The sequence below is a fragment of the Squalius cephalus genome (assembly GCF_949319135.1).
Source record: "Squalius cephalus genome assembly, chromosome: 14".
NCBI classification, from domain to species: domain Eukaryota; kingdom Metazoa; phylum Chordata; class Actinopteri; order Cypriniformes; family Leuciscidae; genus Squalius; species Squalius cephalus.
In genome coordinates, this window is record NC_137135.1 from 24,093,614 (window position 1) to 24,115,224 (window position 21,611).

The 21,611-nt window shown below is 37.6% G+C and overlaps 1 protein-coding gene across 8 annotated transcripts in view; it reads left to right on the top strand.

Moving 5' to 3' along the window:
- The window catches only part of diaph2 (diaphanous-related formin 2), a 441,959-nt gene that overhangs the window by 13,120 nt on the left and 407,228 nt on the right, over positions 1 to 21,611 (top strand). For all 8 annotated transcript variants that reach the window (XM_079893459.1, XM_079893463.1, XM_079893458.1 and 5 more), the window contains exons 3-4: positions 13,144 to 13,176; positions 14,673 to 14,849. In XM_079893459.1, coding sequence (XP_079749585.1) covers positions 13,144 to 13,176; positions 14,673 to 14,849 — 210 coding nt within the window. The remainder of the gene's footprint in view (positions 1 to 13,143; positions 13,177 to 14,672; positions 14,850 to 21,611) is intronic.

The window sequence follows — 21,611 nt, forward strand, 5'->3', positions numbered from 1 at the left end:
CGAAAATAGAATATAAGCCTGGATGCTGTTATGTAACATACCATAACGGAGCACAGATTAGTGCAGACAATTTGTACAGCATGTCCTCGTAGTCGTGCTGTAAGTGACGTACACTGTGTTTGTTGTGAAAGCCACTGACCCTGAAAACTTAGATTATCTACCTGTGTTTTAATAAAGGAAGAGGTGAATTGGACGGGAGGCGGTGTGGAGGCCTTGGCTGTTCATCATTATTCAAAACAGAGGTGTGAATGGGCAGATTAAATCTGTGAAACAGACTTTAATCATTCCTCAGAACTGCTGTTTTGTTCACACGAAGACGTGAAAAAATCAGTGGTGTGCTGCAGTTGGGTGGATTTGACTCTACTCTCAGTGTAAGACAGTTTTGATCAGCTTGGATGTGTTGTAGAAGTACTCATTGTTCAAATAACCTTAGCTTTTTTCTCGTGAGAAAAAAACGTATCTGAGTCAGCTGTTGTTAGTTTTCCTAGAACAAATATAACAACTCTCTGTTGGGACTTTGAAGGTTTTTGGCCAGTCTGTTCTCCCAGGACAAGTTAAAAATATTGACTGTAGAGTTTGTTTAGCCGTGACTTGTCAAGGTTTTTTAAATTCATCATTAATGATCATATAATGAATGACAATCTGTATATGTACAGCTCTAAACAAACAATATATCTTTGAACTTGGGCACTTTTATTCCCATGCTGTCAAGCTGTTATGTCCATTTGAAGCACTGTTGTTACTGCTACTCTAATATTCTATTTCTATATAATTTATACAGATATTCCTGTTGTAGTATGGGATATTTTGTATATTAGCATGCAAATAATGGTCATCTTAAATGTTGTCACATGCAGTTAAGCATAAGTCAGCTTACTGTAAGTGAGAAGTTCACTGAGGTAGATCTGCTTTTGTGGCTTATACAGATGAATGGTCTTGAGATACACAGGGGCACTGCGCAGTGTCAAACATAGACATTGTGGCTGGAACATCAGGTTAATATTATCAGCCACACTGAACAATACATTTTGGTTTTGTTTGTTTGTAGGTCTGATCCCTCTTGTGAAACTTAGCATTGTACAAGCACATACAATGGGGTTCAAAAGTCTGAGAAAATGATTATATTTTTTATTTTCTTTTATTCACACATTAGGCTATTTTATCTGAAAGATTTGAGTGAATAATTAACATGCATTTTGGAATGTCTTAGTATTTGGTTTATTTTTCTTAATTTAATTATTTAATTATATTACATATAGTAGTATAGTATTTATTGATATTTTGAATTGGCTTTTATATTTTCAGTTTTAGTAATTTTAGGTGCTTTGCTGCTTTTGTCATTTTATTATTATTTTTTTAATTATTAAGATTAATTTTTGTTTACTTTTACTTTTTATTGCATTTTTAGTACTTAAAATTATTTTATTTCAGTTAAAGAAGTCAACATGTTTAATTTATTAAAAATAAATAAATATATAAACTTACAGGTTTAAATTAGAATCCCAGAATTTTCAATGTGGTCTCACTTTTGAAATAAATGGTTTGAGTTTGTCTGTAGCTGGCCATTTTAAACTCAGAGACCCCCTCTTTGAGTTTAAAATGGCCAGCTGCAGACAAACTCATGGGGCATCTCAGAGAAAAGGAGAACCAACAGGAAATGGAACACATGTTGAGTGTCTCAGTGCTCACAGGAAGTGAAGAAGGGAAGTGCTTTAGTTACACTGGGGGATGATTCTGACATCACCCTTTCAAACAGATGTTTCTGGCAAGTTTCCAATTCACTTTCTTCATAATGCTCACATTGTCACATAACATGAGGTGGCCCTATCAGTTGAATTGGAGCTCAGAATACTTAATATTGTCATTTCTTAGGGGGCTCTCTGTCTTGAATCAATCACATGGGATGACTGTCCAAGGAAAGCTCTTCACACCAACATGTTTCAGAGAAACATAAACATTGGCTCAGTTTTCCTGAAATAACCAACACACCAAAGATTTTTCCCATGTTAAGGCAATAGAGCTCTTGGAATGGGTTGTTTAATGAGGTCCCCTCCAGTATTTTGAAGTCATCAGTCATCCCTGCATTGTGCTGTACAAAGACAAATCCCCTGAAAATTGGGTTCTGGTTTATAATATCTTTTTTATGCTAAATATTATAATTTTAAAATATTTAAATAATAATATAATATTTATTATTTTAGATGCTAGCATGTTCTTCATTCAAATGAGTCTGTTTGCATGTTGAGAACAGTGCAGCTTTGTTTGGGCAGATGAATAAATAAAGAAAGGGTCTGTTCATTAAGTCAAGGGCATCTAGAAGCATGTACAGATTTATTCCTCAATGATGGTTGTGAGCTAAAATAAGACGGGTGGTAAAGACAAAGCAACCAGTTCTTGGTATACAATTAGTCTGTTCGGGTTTAAATCGTGAAAGCAAGTTTGGCTATTTATTTTGTTAATGCATATTCTTGGTTATACTATGAGTGATTCACTGTTGCACGCTATTGTAATGGATATATTTTGATGATGAAAAAACACAATGCGTGTAAAGGCTAATATTTTATGTATTTGAGGAGCCGAGAAGAGTGTCAGTCTGGTATTTGCCCTCTAATCATAGCCAACACATCCTGTGCATAGCACTTTATCTTTTATAACACAAGATTTTGGCCAAATGTATTAAAATTGCTAAAGATTTGGCCATTAATGACTGACAAAACACAAATCTCCTAAATTCGCGCAAGAAGCGTGTGTCTGAATGCTGAAGGAAGCTGACAATTTTTTGAGGTTAAAGAATACATTTACCATCTTGAAACTCTGATCAGTCCATTTAAGCTAGCTGAACTCAAGCTCACTCTTCTTGGTCAAGAGGAAAGATCAAATACCTCTGTTTAACTTGCTGTTTTCTGTCAATAATTTACTGTAGACTAAAAGGATTATTGTTCATTTAATGGTATTATATTAACACCCAATATGATGACCTTCCTCCCACATGCATAATAATTTGTGCATTCATCAAACTGCACTTGCCCTAGGTTAATGGTAGGTTTTGTTATTGTGTGGACTTCCCAAAGCAGCAGTGTGATATATATATTTTTTAATTACCCCCCCCCCCACCCAATGTGTGTTTGAGGTTAAAATGTCTGCGTCTCTCTGTCTTATAAGATTTGTTGCTTGATTTAAAAGGTTCATTGTACTACATACTTTGCAATAGTTAGTGATTTGCACAAAAGTTGTTGACAAGTTCTTGTGACACAAAAAGAGTGACCTCGGGTTGATCGTGTGATGTGGTGAAAGGACAGCTTGGCATGTAATAAAGTCTTTGTTTTAGCAGCAAAATTATCATTCATCATCTCTAGAGTCTATTCAGCTTTAGTCACTCTGCACATTTCTAAATTAAAACTCAGCTCAAGCCACAAGGCACACCAGAAACTCAGCGCTGAGTTTATTAATGGTGCTGAGAAACAGTTTCTCTGACAGCATGTGCAATTGTGCATATAGCGAAATGAGTTGTCTTTCGCTGCTTACTTTGCTTCAACGGTTTAAAATCACTTGTTTTTGAACCACAAATACTTAAAAACACATGCAAATGATACGCTTTCGTGACTCAGCAACTTCACGTGAACGGAACCACGATAGAGACCATAGTCCAAAATCTCTTAGCTGACAAATTTCTACCGGTTTTATCGTGTCTACCAGTATATCGCCCACCCCAAGGCTGTGTCGAAAATCACCCCCTATACCAGTGGTCTTCACTATATTTTTCATGCGAGCCGCACTGATAGGACAAAGTCAGTAGGAGAGCCATTTTACCGCAAAGTATAAAAAGTTACATCCAGTCATAAATACCATGTCTGCCTATAAATCTGTCACCCCTGAACAATACAATATGCAATGCAATAAATACAAAAGGGTGAAAAAAAAACACATTATTTATGATTTATCAGTCAAATTTGTAACTGAGACAAGATGATTTCCTTTAATGAAAAAAAAAGAAAACAAAAAAAAGGGATTTCCAGAAAATATTCATCCCAGAATGACCTTAAGTTATTATTTTTTTCTACATTAGCCCATCTTGTAGGCCTATCTAACCAACCAAGAGCACATGCAGCGTTAAGAGCTGGAAAGACCGCCATATAACTGGCATCTCTGCAGAGACTGGATATTTACATGCACAACTTTTGTTTCAGTCGGACTGAATTCATTCCGATTGATGAATCTGAATGTATTGTAGTTTGCATGAACGCTAAACATCGTGATGTGATGCATGATCGGGTTGATGTGCGTGTTTATAAGTCAAAAGATTCAAATCGGAATATGAACATATGAACCGTTGTGCCGTGCTGTTTGTATTTATCACGCAGTAAAAATGCCCAAAACCAGTCGTCTGTATGATAATCTGAAACAAGGACTGGTGACCCGTTGTCCTGCTTCACTTCACAGATGCTGAGTGAAAGGAGAATTATAGAATGACAGGACACTCATTTATATGACACTTTATTCATCAGGAGAACAGCTCGTTCGGCGCGTCATATACGTCGTCCTTTCAGTTTCGGTTTTCAGTCGATCATTTTTTCACGTTCTCTCGATAAACCACCCCTTTCAATCCGATCGAAATTATTTGTAATAGAGCTAACACTTTTAGTTTTTAAAGGGTTATGTTAAAGCCCTACTTGTTATTAATGGTTTTATGAAATATCTCTAGTGAATGCATTATCATATCAACGTATTATATTTACCGCCATGCGAGCCACAAATTAAAGCTTGGCGAGCCGCATGAGGCTCGCGAGCCGCGCAATGAGTAACACTGCCCTATACCCTTAAATAGGGCACTATTTGAAGGGACTGCCATTTGAAGTGGTGTCTTAAACCATAGTGGACGTTATAGAGTGTACTCATTCAATCCCACAATGGACTGCAATAACGAGTGTACAACCCTATGCTCAATGGCTGGAGAATACCCATAATGCACTGTGACGGTCGCGCCGAATGAATTCCCATGTCTCGCCAGAAGATAGTGCCCACAGCTGAACCATCCATCCATCCATCCATCTATTTTCCAAACCGCTGGTCCAATGTGGCTACAGTGTAATATCATACAGGTATAAATTCCTTTTTACTTGATTATTAAATTGTTTAACTAAGTTTTATACATGCTAGTTTTCATGACGGAGTTCAAGATAAATCTTTTCATCTTACTGCTGGAGCTGCCAGTTTGCTAAGTTTCAAATGATTATTATACAGCAAGCACAAACTATGCCAAAGTGGCTGGCAGCCCTTCCGGTGCACTCAGTGTTCCAAATTTACTCACTCGTTATCATTCCCTCCTTCAAGTGGACTATATTAGTGCATTTGTATCAATATTAATAATATTAATATTAATCTTTTAAACTTTCATATCACACAATTTTTTAGATCTTGAGAAATTAATTCAGTCCAAGTGTGCCCAAACTTTTGACTTACAGTGTATGAGTGTAGACCTAAAACTGCTTATCTTGACTATGGATGCATGATATTATCATGCATAGAAACTTAATGAATATTGGCAGGGCTCCAGACTAACTTTTTTTATTAGGAGCGCTGTAGCCCCTGACTTAAAATTTTAGGAGCGCAAGCAGAAAATTTAGGGGCACACCTTCACATTTTCCCCCTAAATAACTATTACAGACAAATGCTTTGATAATAAATAGATTTAACGTACAGAAATTATGGTGCAGTTTTATTTTAAGATCACAGGGCTCCAGACTAACATCTGAGGGCCGCGGCTCTAAGTTCTACAGAAAGTATTTGGTAGCACTGTGGGATGACAAAGCACTGAGCTAAATTTGAGGTGTATAGATAAAGTTAAATTGAATTATTATCCTTCATAATGTCTTAATATTATTTCAAAAGCAAAATGAGTGACAAAATAGATATTAGGGAGTGAAAATAGCCAATAAGCACCCTCAGCAGCTGTTTACAATGGTAATTTAGTCTTCTTTTTTAAAAAAAATAAGTGTGAGTTTTCCTACTTCTTGAAACTTTCAGTTTTATAAATAGAGACAATCTTTAAAGGATGAACAAAAATGTTTTGGTCGACACATTAAAAAAACAAACATTTTAATAGGATATAGTTTTGAAGTGCTGTAAAAAGATGTGTAGGCTACTTTCATAACCACAGTATACCATAGTTATAGTTATGCCTGGTTCAGAATACGCAATTTTTTTGTCTGTTACTATAGTCAATGTATCAGATTACACGATTTCGACTCCTAAAAATCTTGTCATGTCCTGGACAAGAAACATTGTCAGACTACACATTGCTTTACGACCAGTCATCTCGAGCCGTCTCACACACATATTCACTCGCACATGTACACACGCACTCACTCACATACACGCACATAGACTAACGCACGCACACACTCACTCACTCACTCGCGCACACACTCTCTCACTCTCTCTCGCTCGCTCGCTCACTCGCGCGCGGGCGCACACACACACACACACACACACACACTCATTCACTCGCGCACACACACTCATTCACTCGCGCGCACACACTCATTCACTCGGAACCCTTCATGGTGGACCGTTAAAAAATTAAACATGCTAGTCTTCTTGTCGTGATGTCGTAAACAAAGCATCGCAGACGCGACGTCGGTTGTCGCCCACTATGAACGAGATGAAATTTACTGGTCGCACATGTGCGACTGGATGTAAAATTTAGTCGCACACTCTCAAATTTTGGTCGCAAAATGCGACCATTTGGTCGCAGTCTGGAGCCCTGATTGGTTATTCATTGAGTTTCCCCTTTTCTTCTCTGACCAGTGGTGAGCAGTTTAGAACTAGGGATGTCCCGATACCACTTTTTCACTTCCGATTCCGATACCGATGCCGCAGCTTTGGCTATTTGCCGATACCGATATCCATCCGATATTTTTATTTTATTCTTGAACTAATACTAATAAAATATATGGAAGCACTTTGCTCAATTAGCCACATAAAAACAAATGGAGAACAAATACTTCTCCAGTATTCCACAACAACAGTTGATAATGAAAGACTGCCACCCTTTATTCAAAATACCTTGAGATATGTTTGGTAATTGTACCTGAATGAATTTAAAATTAATTTGCTATATTTCAGATCAATATATTTGTTTCCTTATAATTTTAATTAACTTAAACTTTATTCTCATCTGAATTATAAATAATTTATTTCTGTATAAAATAACACTACTATTAAAAACTCATTTGATTTTCTTTTTTAATCAATGTAGAATGTGTAACTTAAAAAATAAGCAGATTAGTGCTCTGTTTTAGGACAAGAAATGAAAACCAATGCAATATGATGAATGCCCAAAAGATGAGATAATTTTTGCTTTTAAAAAGCGTGTGTGTGTGATTTTGGTTTGGTGACAGTTGTAGGTTACAGTTTGACAAGAGTTTACAGTTTGACAAAAACACAATGTTGTGTTTTACACAAATATAAGTAGGCTAAACACTTAGCAGTTTTAATGATGTCCTGTATGAACAAAATGACGGAGTATGTTTTTATGTTTCGATCGCGCCCGTGCCCTCTCTCTCTCTCTCTCTCTCTCTCTCTCTCTCTCTCTCTCTCTCTCTCTCACACACACACACACACACACACACACACACACACACACACACACACACACACACACACACACACACACACACACACACACACACACACACACACACACACACACACACACGTCTATGTGCGTATCTAACAGTAGTTCCGTATTACATTAATTAATGTGCACGCGAGTTTTATTTATTTTTATACCGTGTATTCTCCGTGTAAATCCATGCACCGAACCGTGACGCACGTACCGTTTCGGTTCAATACGAATACATGTACCGTTCCACCCCTAATCATATTTTTTTTCTCCCCACTCTGATCTCCGATCTCCGATCTAGCGTTCAGGGCCAGTATCGGCACGATACCGATGACGTGGATTGGATCGGGGCATCCCTATTTAGAACTGGGTCACTCACTGTATGATTATGGTCTGATTGATTAAACTATGGATTTGAATTACTGGATTACATGCTAAGTGAATTGTCAAGTCTGAGATATAGGATAGAATAAGACATGGACAAAGATTGAGGGAAAACGGGGAGGAAACCTAAAAGTGAAAGTGACTTGAGGGTGGCTGAGTGCAAAAAATTATTTCACATGTGAGTTGAACACCGATGACATCACCGTTTCTTCTCCTGAAGTGAAAGAGCGAGTTGACACAGGCTCCATCTCTGTTTGGGGGAGAACCACAGAAAGCCAAACACCGGAAAGAGCTTAAGTCTGTATATCATTAGACAGATTACATCTGCAGGCCCTGCCTTATCTGGCTACACTCAGATAAGCCATGGATTGAAAATGAAGTCAAAGAGTCGGCCACCCCTTCTACTGAATGTTCCCACTTTGCCTCATTGCAAAAATGATGATGTACTTTACAGTTGCATACACAGATATTTGAGGCCTGCTGCAGTATCTCTGCAGAAATGGCAAACAGGCACGTCTGGCATCATCCCAGACTCTCCAGCAGGGCTATCGCAGCGCCAGCTTCTGCAAACTATGTGTTATGCTGTTTTCCCATGGAAAATTGATGGCCGTTTGTCAGTTTGATATAGGCTAATATGAGTTGCAGATAACATCACAGCTGAATGTGCATTTCAGCATGTTAATGTCATTGTTTAAAGCAAGGGGGATTGAATTACAGTTGTTTTCCGTGGCCATTTTCACTTAAGTGAGCTCTCAGTACAGGTATATTACACATTAGTACACATCAGTCTTAGTTGTGCGTATAATGTAAATGACTGAATAAATGCTTAGACTTGAAAGCCTTTTTTTTCAAGGTGTATGGAAGTAGTAAGCCTGTGTATTATACAAGTGTATTATACAAATTGTGTATTATACAATTTTGGGGGTGTGGGTGGCAATAAGCCGATGACCAATATTTTTTTTATAGATTGTATATTATGTGTACAATTTATACTTCATATTATTCAAATAATTGAAAAATAAAACTAGAACAAAATTAAAATCAATAGCTTTAAATCCTACAAGTGAATCTAGGCATCACAACATTATAATTTACTGTATGAAAAATGCATAATTATTTTGAGAATACAAATTTCATAGCTGAAAATAGCTGATAGGCTAACTCATGTGATAGCGATATGTTGTGCACATCACAGGTATGGTGGTGTTCTTAGTGGCAACAGCAATTTGATAGACACTAATGTTTAGTAAATAATTCAATTTTTCATTTATAATTGTCAGATGGCATATTTAATTTGAAATGAATTAAATTATCTCGTCAGGGGTAGATGCACAGTCCTTTCAACAGGTTGATTGGTGTAGTTTTGGCACAAGTTTGTATGTTATGTTTTTAAATAGTCACCAATCCTTAAATCGTTATGCGTTTATTTACAAAACGATTCAACAGTATTTGTGCCATGTTCCTGATCCTGAGGGGTGGCATGTACCATAACCACCCCTTTGTGCGATTACCATTGTCTCTCTTCACATCAGGCTATTGTTTGGCATCCTGTTGGCCTGTGGTCTCACTCTCTGGGCAAATACAACCAACAATCAGTGTTGATTCTAGCAGGGTATTGGTCAAAGCTTTTGTGAGCACTCGGTACAAGAACAGTGCTGATATTTAATCAAGAATTTTCTGGGCTTTACTGTACTGCAGGATTATCTGCATTACTAAGGTTTATGACCAGTTAGTAACTCATTCTTTTTAATATCTCCATTCTGGTTGTGTGAATTCTATCCTGATAGTTGTGTATGTCTATTAGAGGGTTTGACGCACTCTTTCCAGCTCTGTATTTAATTAAAACATCCCTGTGTGTGAACAGTGTGAACGAGACGAGCTGTTGGCCACTGAATGCTCCGTTCTTGAGACGAAGTGACTGCAAATTGCCAAGAACTGTTAGTTTCAAGCGATCCATTGTTTGAGTACAATTAAGACCAATTAAAATAACCCGATTTCCCAGAAAGCATTTGCAACAGCTTTTTGTTGCTATCCTCGTCCTCTGGTTGTTTTCCCAATGTAAGAATGGCCAACAAAGCAGATGGTGTCAGCTAGAAACTACTTTCAGTTTTTGGACATGTTTCAAAGTCCATTCAATGCCTCTATTGGCTTTTGTAAAACATTGATTGACCAACTGTATGTTTTGATTGGTGTGTGCCACCTAGTGGAGGAACACGTATAAGCACCATTTGCACTTCTACTGTCAAGTAATCCTTATATTTAGTGCTCTCTAACCAAAACAAGGCTGTTCTCTCCTCTCAAGTGTTTCCAATTAGCTAACTTAAGAGTTTACTTAGGTCAACACATTACAGAACTACTTAGGCCTGTGCAACTGTAATTTATGTCGCTGTTTATGGAGGTGCTGGGGGCTGCATTCATTTCGCTATTGTGGGGGTTTGGGAGTTTTCTGTAATGAATAAAGCTTTATTTTGATAAAGAATTTAATAAAGTTCTGTTGCCCTGAAGGAGTGTCGTTAAATCATAATGCAATATTTGGCCCTGTTGACTGTCTGATGTGTTGTCGAGCTGCAATATTAATGACCAGCCCTAGAGTCAAAACACAATTATGCAAAGTTGTTAAATGGTTTTTAATTAGATTTTAAGATTTTAATTACTTTCAATAACAAATGCACATCCATGTTATACAGGGCCTTACACTATGAAGCCACTTCGGGCTGTTGGATCTGTAATACAATAATCCCTACACAGTCATTATTATTTTAACAATATCTTTCCATGAAAGTCTTTGTTGGCAAGTTTGGTTTGGGCTTTAAACCGAACTCTTTATGACCCTTTTAAAGCATTAAACTTTCTTTGTTAATAAAGGTTAGTGTATTGTAATAGATGATTCACCCCCTTGAGTCCTTGACACACCTCCATTCACATCAAACCTACCATTCCATCACAACTGTCGCAAAAGCTGTGTACAGCCTGCAACCCTGGGGCAGTGCTATAATGTCTGGGTAAACGCAGGACCGGGGGGCTGAGAGATTAACAGTAGAGTTAGGAAACCTGCGGGAAGTTCTGCTTTATGGCAGCTTCTCCACAGAGCTCTGCTCGTTAACACTCATCCGGCTCTGCACGGCATATGGAGACCCATCTCTCCCCCTGTGTGCTCCATCTCATAAACGGCTATCACTGCTGTAGCCAAAAAGATAAAGCACATCTGTTAGGCAGTGAGTGAAGGCGGAGAGGAGAAGTTGTGTTTGAGGTCAGTATAGTCAAACTGATCAGGTTTAAAGATGTATCTAATGGGTTGCTTCATTAAGAGCAGAACTCACGGTGAGATTCAGCACTCCCTGCATAGACCAGCATGAGTTGGGTTTTGAATGCTCATAACCAGCATGGGATGCCAATGTTTTGGTGTCACTATAATGTTGATGGACTAGCTCAACCAGCAAGACTACTTTGGTCCACCATCTTTACCAGAAAAGCCACAGTGGTCCTCTACTATTCTCTTTTTAACTCTGCACTAGCTCGTTCGTTTGTTCGTTTTTGAAAAAGATACCGTTGCCATGTCTGGTTAAACAACAAAGATGCAAATTTGTGAAACGGTGAGATCATGTGCATGTACAGTATATTATATTGTGTTTCTTTACAAAGTGACATCGTCAACTACTGAACTTTTTTTTTTGTATAAATGGAAAACATGACTTTGTTGTAATTCAATGACGATTCATTATAGTGTATCTGACCAATCTATTGCACTGTAGACCATTCCAGTTCCTACATTCTGAATGTGATGATGTGATTTATTCTGATTTTGATCAATTTACTACTCTTACTTCAATAGAGACTGTTGACTAAAACACTCTTATTTGTTTTTATTTTTTATATGTAATTTAAATGATAAGTAAAAAATAAAAATCCAGTATTCAGCATATTCCCTGTCATTATTAATGTTGTCAGGTGGCACAACTGATATTCATCAGATGGTGCAACAATGTAATCTCTTGATTTAATCCAACAAATATTAGGTAAAAGTGAACAAATGGCTGAAAACTAGTAATTGTATTAAATTAATTTACTGCTATACTTGTATGATTAATTTTTTTCTGTCTTTAAAAGTAAAATCGGATGTTAAAGATAGAATGGGTTACTCTAAGGGTTCATTTTCTAAGACTTCACTAAATAAAATTAGGAATACATATTTGCAAATATTTGGTTGTACCACCTGACACAAAAAAAGTCAAAAAATTAATTTAAACACTTTGAAATGTTATTTAACAATCTAAACCTTAAAGCATTGTTCCTGACTCAAAAATGTGCATTACATCAATTATGAAAAGATTTTTTCCAAAAAATACTATTTTATTTGTCATTGACCCAAATGTAGTCAGTCATTCATTCAGTCAGACTGTTCCATCCTGAGGAAAGAACACATGGAGCTGAAAGGAGGGGGACTAAGACCAAAGATCCTTGGCAAGCTTTTGCTATTTCCTCTAATAATTTTTGTCTGAGTTCAGTGTTTCCCCTAGGATTTTTTTCAGGTGGGGTGGTAGACACCCCGAAACTACTAGTGTCAGGGAACGGGTGTGTTATGGATACGTGGTGTAACATTTTTAGTAATCAAAAAGCACTAAAAATAATCAAAAAGCCCCGCCCCTAAAACAATGGGGAAACACTGGAGTTGTCCATCTCCTTTTCCTGTATTGTCTCTGCTGTGACACAGGGCAGAATGTGTCTGTTTATAGTTTGTCTTGCTCATTAAAGCTTTATTTCTGCTATTTTACTTTTGGAAGACTGGTTGATGTGAAGTGATATGTTTAAAATAATTCATCTTCATAAGTCTGCTGTCATATAAACACAGACTTGTTTGTGATACAAAAGAACAGACTCCAATACATGTAACAGAGTTTAGTTTATGTTTGTTACTTTAAATTATTTAAGTTACTCGTGCAGACTTGTACCAGCAGCGGGCTTGACTTCTCATGCTGCCTGCAGTTGGTTGTTTGCTTATGATCTCATAAGCTTTTTTATTTGTTTTTTTTGTGCATAAATCTGTCATTTAATGCATGTGGTTATGGGTTCTCACTTGCTCAAAGACACAGCAGTGTTTTCATTTGCCCTCACTTATTGTCCCTTCCCTTCAACAGAACATACACATAAAAACATTGGCTGATGACATGGTAAGGTGTCTGTTTCTTTTATTTTGCGTGTCTTTCTTTTTCTCTTATGTTTTTGTTCTTTTTCTCATCTTCGCCATGACTCCGTGTTGTTAAAGTGAAGTGATCGACAGAGAGAGATCAAAGACAAAAAAGCAAAGAAAAACTGTTTTTTTTTATCACCCTGTCATCAGGTCTGTCATAATCAATCAGTCTAAAGTTCACTCCAGATCAGCAAGCTGGAGTTCAAGCAGACACATGGCAACTTGATGTAATCATTCATGATAATTTGCCAGACTCTTGTCTTCAGTTTGACTTTGGTCTCTCCTTGAACACTTGCATTTTACTACAGAGTGTGTTTGATTCTTTTATTTCATTCATTTGGATTTCATCCATATATGCATGTTTCCTCCATGTTTTCAATGACAGACTAACAGTGACTTGTGCATGGTTTGATTTTACTCTCTCTGAGCCAGTAACCCATGACTGGAACGCTGGCAGAAGCCGCTCATATCTCTTTCAAATTAGCTAGAAACCTAAAACACACTATAGTCACGTCTTGCCATCTAATGTAGTCCATAAAGCTGTCTGTGACATTGTCTTTTTATTCATTATGAATGTAATGTGAACATGAACAAGTGGAAAGATGATACAGGTAATATCAGCCCTGTGCTTTAAAAAGTGAAGTAGCAGGAGAGCAGGTGAGTCAAACATGAAACCTCGAACCATATTTTAAAACTTTCTAATAATTAACCAATCAATTTTGTATTAACTTAAAAAAAGAACCCTATGAAATCAAAAGGAGAGTTTTTATTTTTTTTATTTATTTTTTTAGTCTGTTTAGTAGCTTTAAGGCCATTTATTTGCTAGTGTTGACTTTTTTTTTTAAAATCAACAATACAGTAAAAACAGTAATATAGTGAAATATTACAATTTATTATTATTTCCGGAATTTTCAGCATTGTTACTCCAGTCTTCAGTGTCACTGAAATCATTCTTATATGCTGATTTGCTGCTCAGGAAATTCCTGAGCAACAGGAAAGTTGTAGTCTTGTGGAAACCATGATACTTTTTACAGGATTTTTGAATAGAAGATTCAAAAGAACATAATTTCTTTGAAATAGAAATACTTCACAATGTTTTTACTGTCACTTTTGATCAATTTAATGCGTTCTTTCTGAATTATTATTTTTTTAATAAATTTTTTAACAGTAGCATATATGCATTTCAAATTTAAATGTATATGCAATTCAAATTCAAAATCTTCATAGGTAAAGCCTACTAGCTGTTTTTTTTTTTTTTTTTAAACGGACACACCCATTGATATGCCTCTCCTAAAACTTCCCTTCTAGGGAAGTACACCAACAGAGGGCAGAAAACTGCACTCAGGGGATTTCACATGGTCATAAACCTGAAAATTCAGAAGGCATTTCCACTGTCAGATATATGTGCTGTTTATTTTTTTATTTATTTGATCTGACATATGCACCAGTTATTTACTTAGTTATTTGTCTCTCCAGCGTGACAGAATCACCAGTTTTCGAAAGCAAGGCACGAAGAAGGAGAAGCCTCTTATCCAGCACCCCACAGACCCCATCTCCACCCAGACCGAGCTGCCTGTGCCCCAGCCTTTTTTTGACGAGCGCTCCATGAACCTGTCAGAGAAAGAGATCATCGACTTGTTTGAGAAGATGATGGTGAGTTTGTTTTCTCATCCTGTGATCTGCACTGCGCCCCAGGCACTGTATGACCTCAGACGCCCTTTATCACTGATGCATATCAAAGTGTGGAGCTCATGTTAAGGGTGTCAATTAGGCCATCAAAACCAGTTTTCTCTGTGACGACATACCGCTTACACACTTTACCAGCAACATAAAATGAGTTTAGCAAGGATTTAGCTTAAGTTTAAAACTAGGTTGTAAGTAAGTTGTTCAAATCAACTTTTTAGTTGCTTTTTTAATTATTTTTTGTCACTTCATTCATTATAATATCTGCAGTACTTGCAGATAATATAATATTGATTAAATACAAGGCCACTTCAGTGTACTTGAAAAGAGTACACTTTCATAACTGTGTTTCTTAACACACTTAAAGGGTCAGTTCGGGGGATAGTACACTTGTAATACTACATGTGCACTTTGTAATAATGGCAAATTTAAAGTTTTACTTCATAGTACATTTTAAATCATCATGTTTTATTAATCTTTTGCCTACTGCCTTGAAGTACACTTATTTTGATGTGCTGACTTGCATACTAAAGCACACGGAAAGTACATAATTATTGTGTTGATTGTTTTATTCAGTGTTACTTTTAAAGTTTAAATAAATACATGGCATGTAAGTTTCTGTTGAAAGACATTAAAGGGGTCATGATGCTATTTTAAGTTCATCAGGTGTAATAGAATAGGTTAATATGCTTTAATGTTCAAAAGCACATTCTTTTTCACATGCTGTACATTATTGCAGTTCCTCTTTTCCCAATCTATCTGAAACACGCTGGTTTCTACAAAGATCCTCCTTCCGAAAAGCTCATAGTGCTCTGATTTGCTAGCAGACCCAGTGCATTGTGATTGTGAACACCTCAAGCGTGTTTCGGAAATGTAACGCCACCACAATCGTGAGCTTTAGCTTCTAAGACTTTAGCAATTGTAAACACTGTTAATAATGTTGTCGGTTTTACCATATCAGATCGATTCTGAGTCAGATTCTGAAAATGTTCTTCAGTGGGCCTTTAAGTGGTTCAAAAAAGAACTTATATTAATTGCAATTAGCTAAACTTTAGTTTACATGCAGTTGTGTTCATTGTAATAAGTACTCTTTTAAAAAGTGTGCTAAAGTGTACTTATTTTAAGTATTTCGTATAATGGTCTGTTTCCTAACTGGAATTGAAATCAAAAATCGGTGGTTACTCAGCGACTCAGCGTAGCCATTTGTTTCTTCAATTGTTTCTGTAGTAGCCACGTTTACAATTCATGGATAGTCAAAGAGACCTTATCTTTCTTCATCTCTCTTCTCCTGTCAATCATGAGTGGAGAATGGGACTTGAGAGGTTTGCGCTCTCTGCCGACAGGATGCATTAACTGAGCGTTGGCATGGCTTGACACTTGTTCATTTTGCCCTCTGGGAGGAGAATATACATTAGCTACCATGCTTTTATATGCATGACTCTTCTTGCTAATTCTGTCATGAAGTGTGATATGTTGACAGCTGTCAATAGAGCATCTGCTACATAGGATAGAACAAGCTACTGTTACGGATGGGGGGGAAACAGTTTTATTTAACTCATGGTGAGGTCTGAATGCAGTCTTCACCCTATCTGTGAAGTTCCTGCTGTTTATCTGTACAGTCACACAGTCCCCAAGACAACAAAACCGACAGGGCCGCTGCATACACAGGCCTCAACTGAACTTGCGCTTGTTTTGGCCAAGACAAGTCAAATAACAAAATCTGGCTGCAGAACAATGGAAGGATTATTTCCCAGACAAGGAAAATGAATGCGTTGTATGAGGGTTTTTTTTTAGGGGTGGAGGGGTTAGAGCTCTCCCCAACCTGTGCCTGTCACAGCAGATTCTGTTTTTGATGTTTCTGTGGATTTGTTGTCTGTAGATGGGAAACTCTGCCAATTTTGCAGCACCTGAGCAGAACAGCTTTCCAGTGCTCATTTTATGTGCTCTAAACTGCCTTCTTGGCTCAGCAGTGAATTGTACACACCTCGTTAGGTAGACACCACATTAATAATTGACCTGTACTTGCTTCAAAAGGCAAAATATTACTGGACTCCCCACCTCTAACATTCTTTGATTTTTCAAAAGAGGCACATTTATGTGGGGAAATGGACTGCTTAATATGTATGGTGATCTGTGGCGAGCAGGACGAGGTCGAGGGCCGTGAGAGATACGAGACCGGTGCGTCGCGCAGGTGTCGCTCGTCATCAGTTATCACGCCACCGGCCTCATGCCATTCTCTCACGGCCCTCGACCTCGTCCTGCTCGCCACATGATCAACAGCTCAGTTTTGTTCTGTGTGATGCTTGCAGTGGCATTCCATTGTTATATTTGCTTTCTAGTTGGTATAACAGAGACAGCCAAAGTTAAATTACAGATACTTGATATAGTATGGTTTGCTGAGTTTGATAATTGATAATGTGACTTTTTTTTTGTAAACATTTAGTAATAGTGAATGTAACAAAAAACAAACTTCCGTACGGTATCATTCAAAAGTTTGGGGTTAGTTAGATTTTTTTGGGCGGAAGAAGTCTTTAATGCTCAACAAGGCTGGATTTTTTTGGTCAAAATATAATAAAAACACTAATATTGTGGAATATTATTACAAATTAAATTTTGTATTATTTATTTTAAAATGTAATCTGTTCCTGTGATGGCAAAGCTTCAAAGCTAAAGTAACATTTCTTATTATCAATGTTGAAAACAGTTGTGCAGCTTAATATTTTTTTGGAAACCTTGATACATTTTTTCAAGATTCCTTTGATGAATAGAAAGTTTAAAAGAACAGCTTTAATTTGAAATAGATCATTTTTTTGTTTTGAAAATGTACGAATTTTTGTCACTTGATCAATCGCGTCAAATGCTTTCTTGCTGAATAAAAGTTTTCAATTAAAAACTTTTCTAAACTTTTGAACACACGTGTATACTGTAGTTTTTTCTTTCTTTGTGGAACAGAAAATGAAATTAATGTTTTTTTAATAAGTATTTTTGTAAATAATAAAAATAAGTATTTTTTGCCCTTTTTAAAGTGATAAATAGACTAAATTTAGGTCATCATTAAAAAAAAATCTTGTGCTGTAGCTTTCAAATAAAATATTGCACATTTTGACACATTGCATCAGGCTAGACATCAAACATGGGTTCTAGCCTATTGTTTCTTGGGGCAAAAAATATTTGACATCAAACATGGTATTTATATCTGAATTGTTGTCTAGAAGGAATCAATTCATGGACTTGCAGAGTGAGTACAATTATTTTAATGTGACAGCAGAACATATAGCTAAACAGCATCCCCAACTGTACAATTTTGCATTCACTCTTAATTTCCGTTGATGTTATTGAACTTAGGAGGATATGGTGTCTTTCTTCGAGCTTTAACATGTTATACCTATGCCTGTCTTCCTCCTTTTTTCAAAAGTATTGTGGAAGTAACCAGGTGGCCTGGTCATATGTAGAACTGAGTCATGCAGCACATTGACTGTAATCGTCTTGCATTCTCTGACATGGTGGGCTATAATCAGTTTGATTTGTTCATTTGTTTCAAATGTTTGCGCCAATCTTTCACCCGTCAGAGACTCTTGGCCCTCCATATTTCCTCACTGCTTTAGTAACTGCCTGTCAATCAATTGCTGTTTTTGTTCTCCAAATAGCGGAACATTAAACCTAGGCTTCAATTTGCTGCTTGACAAGCCAGGCAGTTGTACAGGCCTAAAACATGTTGCACAGACTGGAATTGGCTTTTTGTATTGAAGGCATAATAATCATAACTAAACAATTGAGGGACAAAGGATTTGCTGCCATTGTCATTGAGATTATAGATCAGTTGGTCTGTTGGTCTCCATATAGGAAAGATTCATGAGCCACAAAATAAAAGCACATCCAATCTAATATATCAGGGTTTCTCAAACTCGGTCCTGGAGGGCCACTGTCCTTCAGAGTTTAGCTCCAACCCTGATCAAACACACCTGAGCAAGCTAATCAATGTCTTCAGGATCACTAGAAACTCACAGCTAGGTGTGTTTGATCAGGGTTGGAGCTAAACTGTGCAGGACAGTGGCCCTCCAGGACCGAGTTTGAGAAACCCTGTAATATATGAAACTGGGAGATCTTTCATACTCACGTTTCCCTCCTTCATACTCAAGGCACACACAGATATCGATTCACATCATCAGTGTTCAGGCTAAATTTCAGGTTGTTCTTCAATATATAAACTTGAAAGTATTGACCAAATGCAAATAATACATACCCCCCCCCCCCCCCCCCCCCACGCACGCACACACACACACACACACTTTAATGCCGGTGGGCAGATCTCCGAGATTGCAGTGCAGTGCATGGCTCGTGGAAGAAAAATAAGGGTACACTAATGTGGTCAGTCATCAAAGGGCTCTTGTAAACAGAGTAGCTCTTCGACAAATGAAAGCCCCAGCCCTTTGATGAACAGGGTTAGTGGCCATGGCACTAAGCATATGATATCCTTGCCTTAATGTGTGCACAACGAGAGAGATAGAGCCACTGTCGCCCTTCCATGCTATTGTGCGTGCATGCACGCAGCTGGACCCAAGGTCTGATAAATATGCACAGCGGTAAATCCTTTCATGAGCCGGGTGACGGCATGTTAAGACACGGGTGAGGGCTCTTAACGCGCCTCTCCTGCTGAGAAACAGCACTGGCAGGATGTGACATGCCAGCTCCTCCGGTTTGCATCATCATTCAGTCAACCACTGCTATTCCTCCAGCACCATTAACATTAAGACAGAGAGAGCGCCTAGTCCGAAGAAGGACTCTGGGATTGATGAGGTCAGATCGTTACCCCTGCAGATGCAATCACCCCCCTAACTACTCTACATCCTCTCTCTCCAAACTATACTCTGGCAGCGTTCTGTCAGCTCACTCGGTTGCTATTTCTCCATTCTTCTTCAGTGTCTAGTAGTCTTGGGGGACGTCCAACGTACTTTTGCCTTCTGTTGCGTGTACTTTAGTTATTTAGTAAATGTGGCCAGATGAACTTAAATATCAGTGGCAGCATAATTGTGTCAATCCTGTTCCCTTTCTTCCAGATTGAAGGAGAAATAGCTTCTCCTTGAACTTCGCTGGATCGTCAAAAGTACATTTGGCTTATTTTGATGAATGGCACTTTAACTAATAAGTGTTCTTCCGGCTGTCCTTACATTCCTAAGCGGATTGCTTCGATTTTGGAGAAATCCTCAGAATCTCACTGCAAAATAACCCAATTGACTTAGATCAAACATGAAAAATTATGCCTTTGTTCCTCCAGGAAACTTGGCCACTCTCCACAACAATTTAAAGTGAGAGACAAATCTACTGATTTCCATTTTCCTGGAACCCCTTCTCGTGCCCTTGGTTGATCAGACTCGCATTCTGTGCACACTGTGTTCTTTTAGTTTTAATGGTCTGTATTTGTAACTGCATTGTTCCTGTGGATGACTTTATGAAGTTTCCCGAGCACTGAGATTAATAGAGCTTCAAGTTAAGAGTATGAATGAAACTGGTCTCACATTGCAGCTGAAGAGGAAAAAAAGGTACTTATTTATATCTTTGCATTAGTGGATCCAACTGCTTCCGTAAAATTATTCAGTTATGCCAACCCTGGCCTTTGATTTAATAATTCCAAGCTTTGAGGACATAATTAATCATGATGGGTAAATCATGCTGTAGAGCGGGAACTGGATTAAAGAGCCAATTAAAGGTGCTCTAAGCGATGTCATGCGTTTTTAGGCTGAAACATTTTTTGTCACATACAGTAAACATTTCCTCACTATCCGCTAGCTGCCTGTCCCCTGAACACACTGTAAAAAACGCGGTCTCTGTAGACAGCCCAGGCTCCACAAAAGGCAACAACGGGATGGGATGAGGAGGAGGGAGGGTCGAGCTAGCCTTCGTTTGGTTTGACAATACTTTGAATGTCAACAAGAAGTGACGCCACCCAACATTGCTCAGAGCACCTTTAAGATGCCACATCAACAGGGCTCACTAATTGATTAAAGGCCTTGTTTCACGTGAGGGGAAAGGAGAGAGAGAGACAGTGGTTTGATATAAAACTGTTGAAATTTTCCTCTTTGAAATGATGTCCTTCACTTTATCACTAATTTAACACATGTGCTTTTAGGAACATGTGGTAAAAACACCAAGAGTCACAGTTTTCAAAATTGGCATGTCTCTCTCTCTCTCTCTCTCTCTCTCTCTCTCTCCCTCTCCATCTCTTTCTCTCTCCCTCTCTCTCTAAAAATGTTACATTCAATTAAAAAAATAAAATAAATAAATAAATCTTGATGAAAAGATGTACACGTAGCTTTGAAATCAACAACCCTCACCCTTTCCTCCTTGAGTATTTTCATTTGTCTGTCATTTTTTTCTTCTTTGCGGACACCCACACATTCATGGGTCTCATTTGAAAGCAAAGAACACAGTCCCTTTTTCCTTCACCAGAGGGCAGCAAGGCTCCATAGAAATGCATCCTGGGTGTATCTTCGGAGAGAGGCTCTTTGTTGCACATACGACATCTCCTTGACTTGTCATGGAATTGATAAACATATATAAAGGCTTTATGACTCACTATAACCTTGGTTCTATAGGACAGTGTCCTTAGTGTGATCATGAATGTGCTGTGAGGACAAATAGCAGATTTGAATGATTTAAAAAAAATTACATTCATGTTTTTTATTTATTAATATATTTAAAGTGTATTATAATATTATATATATATATATAGAT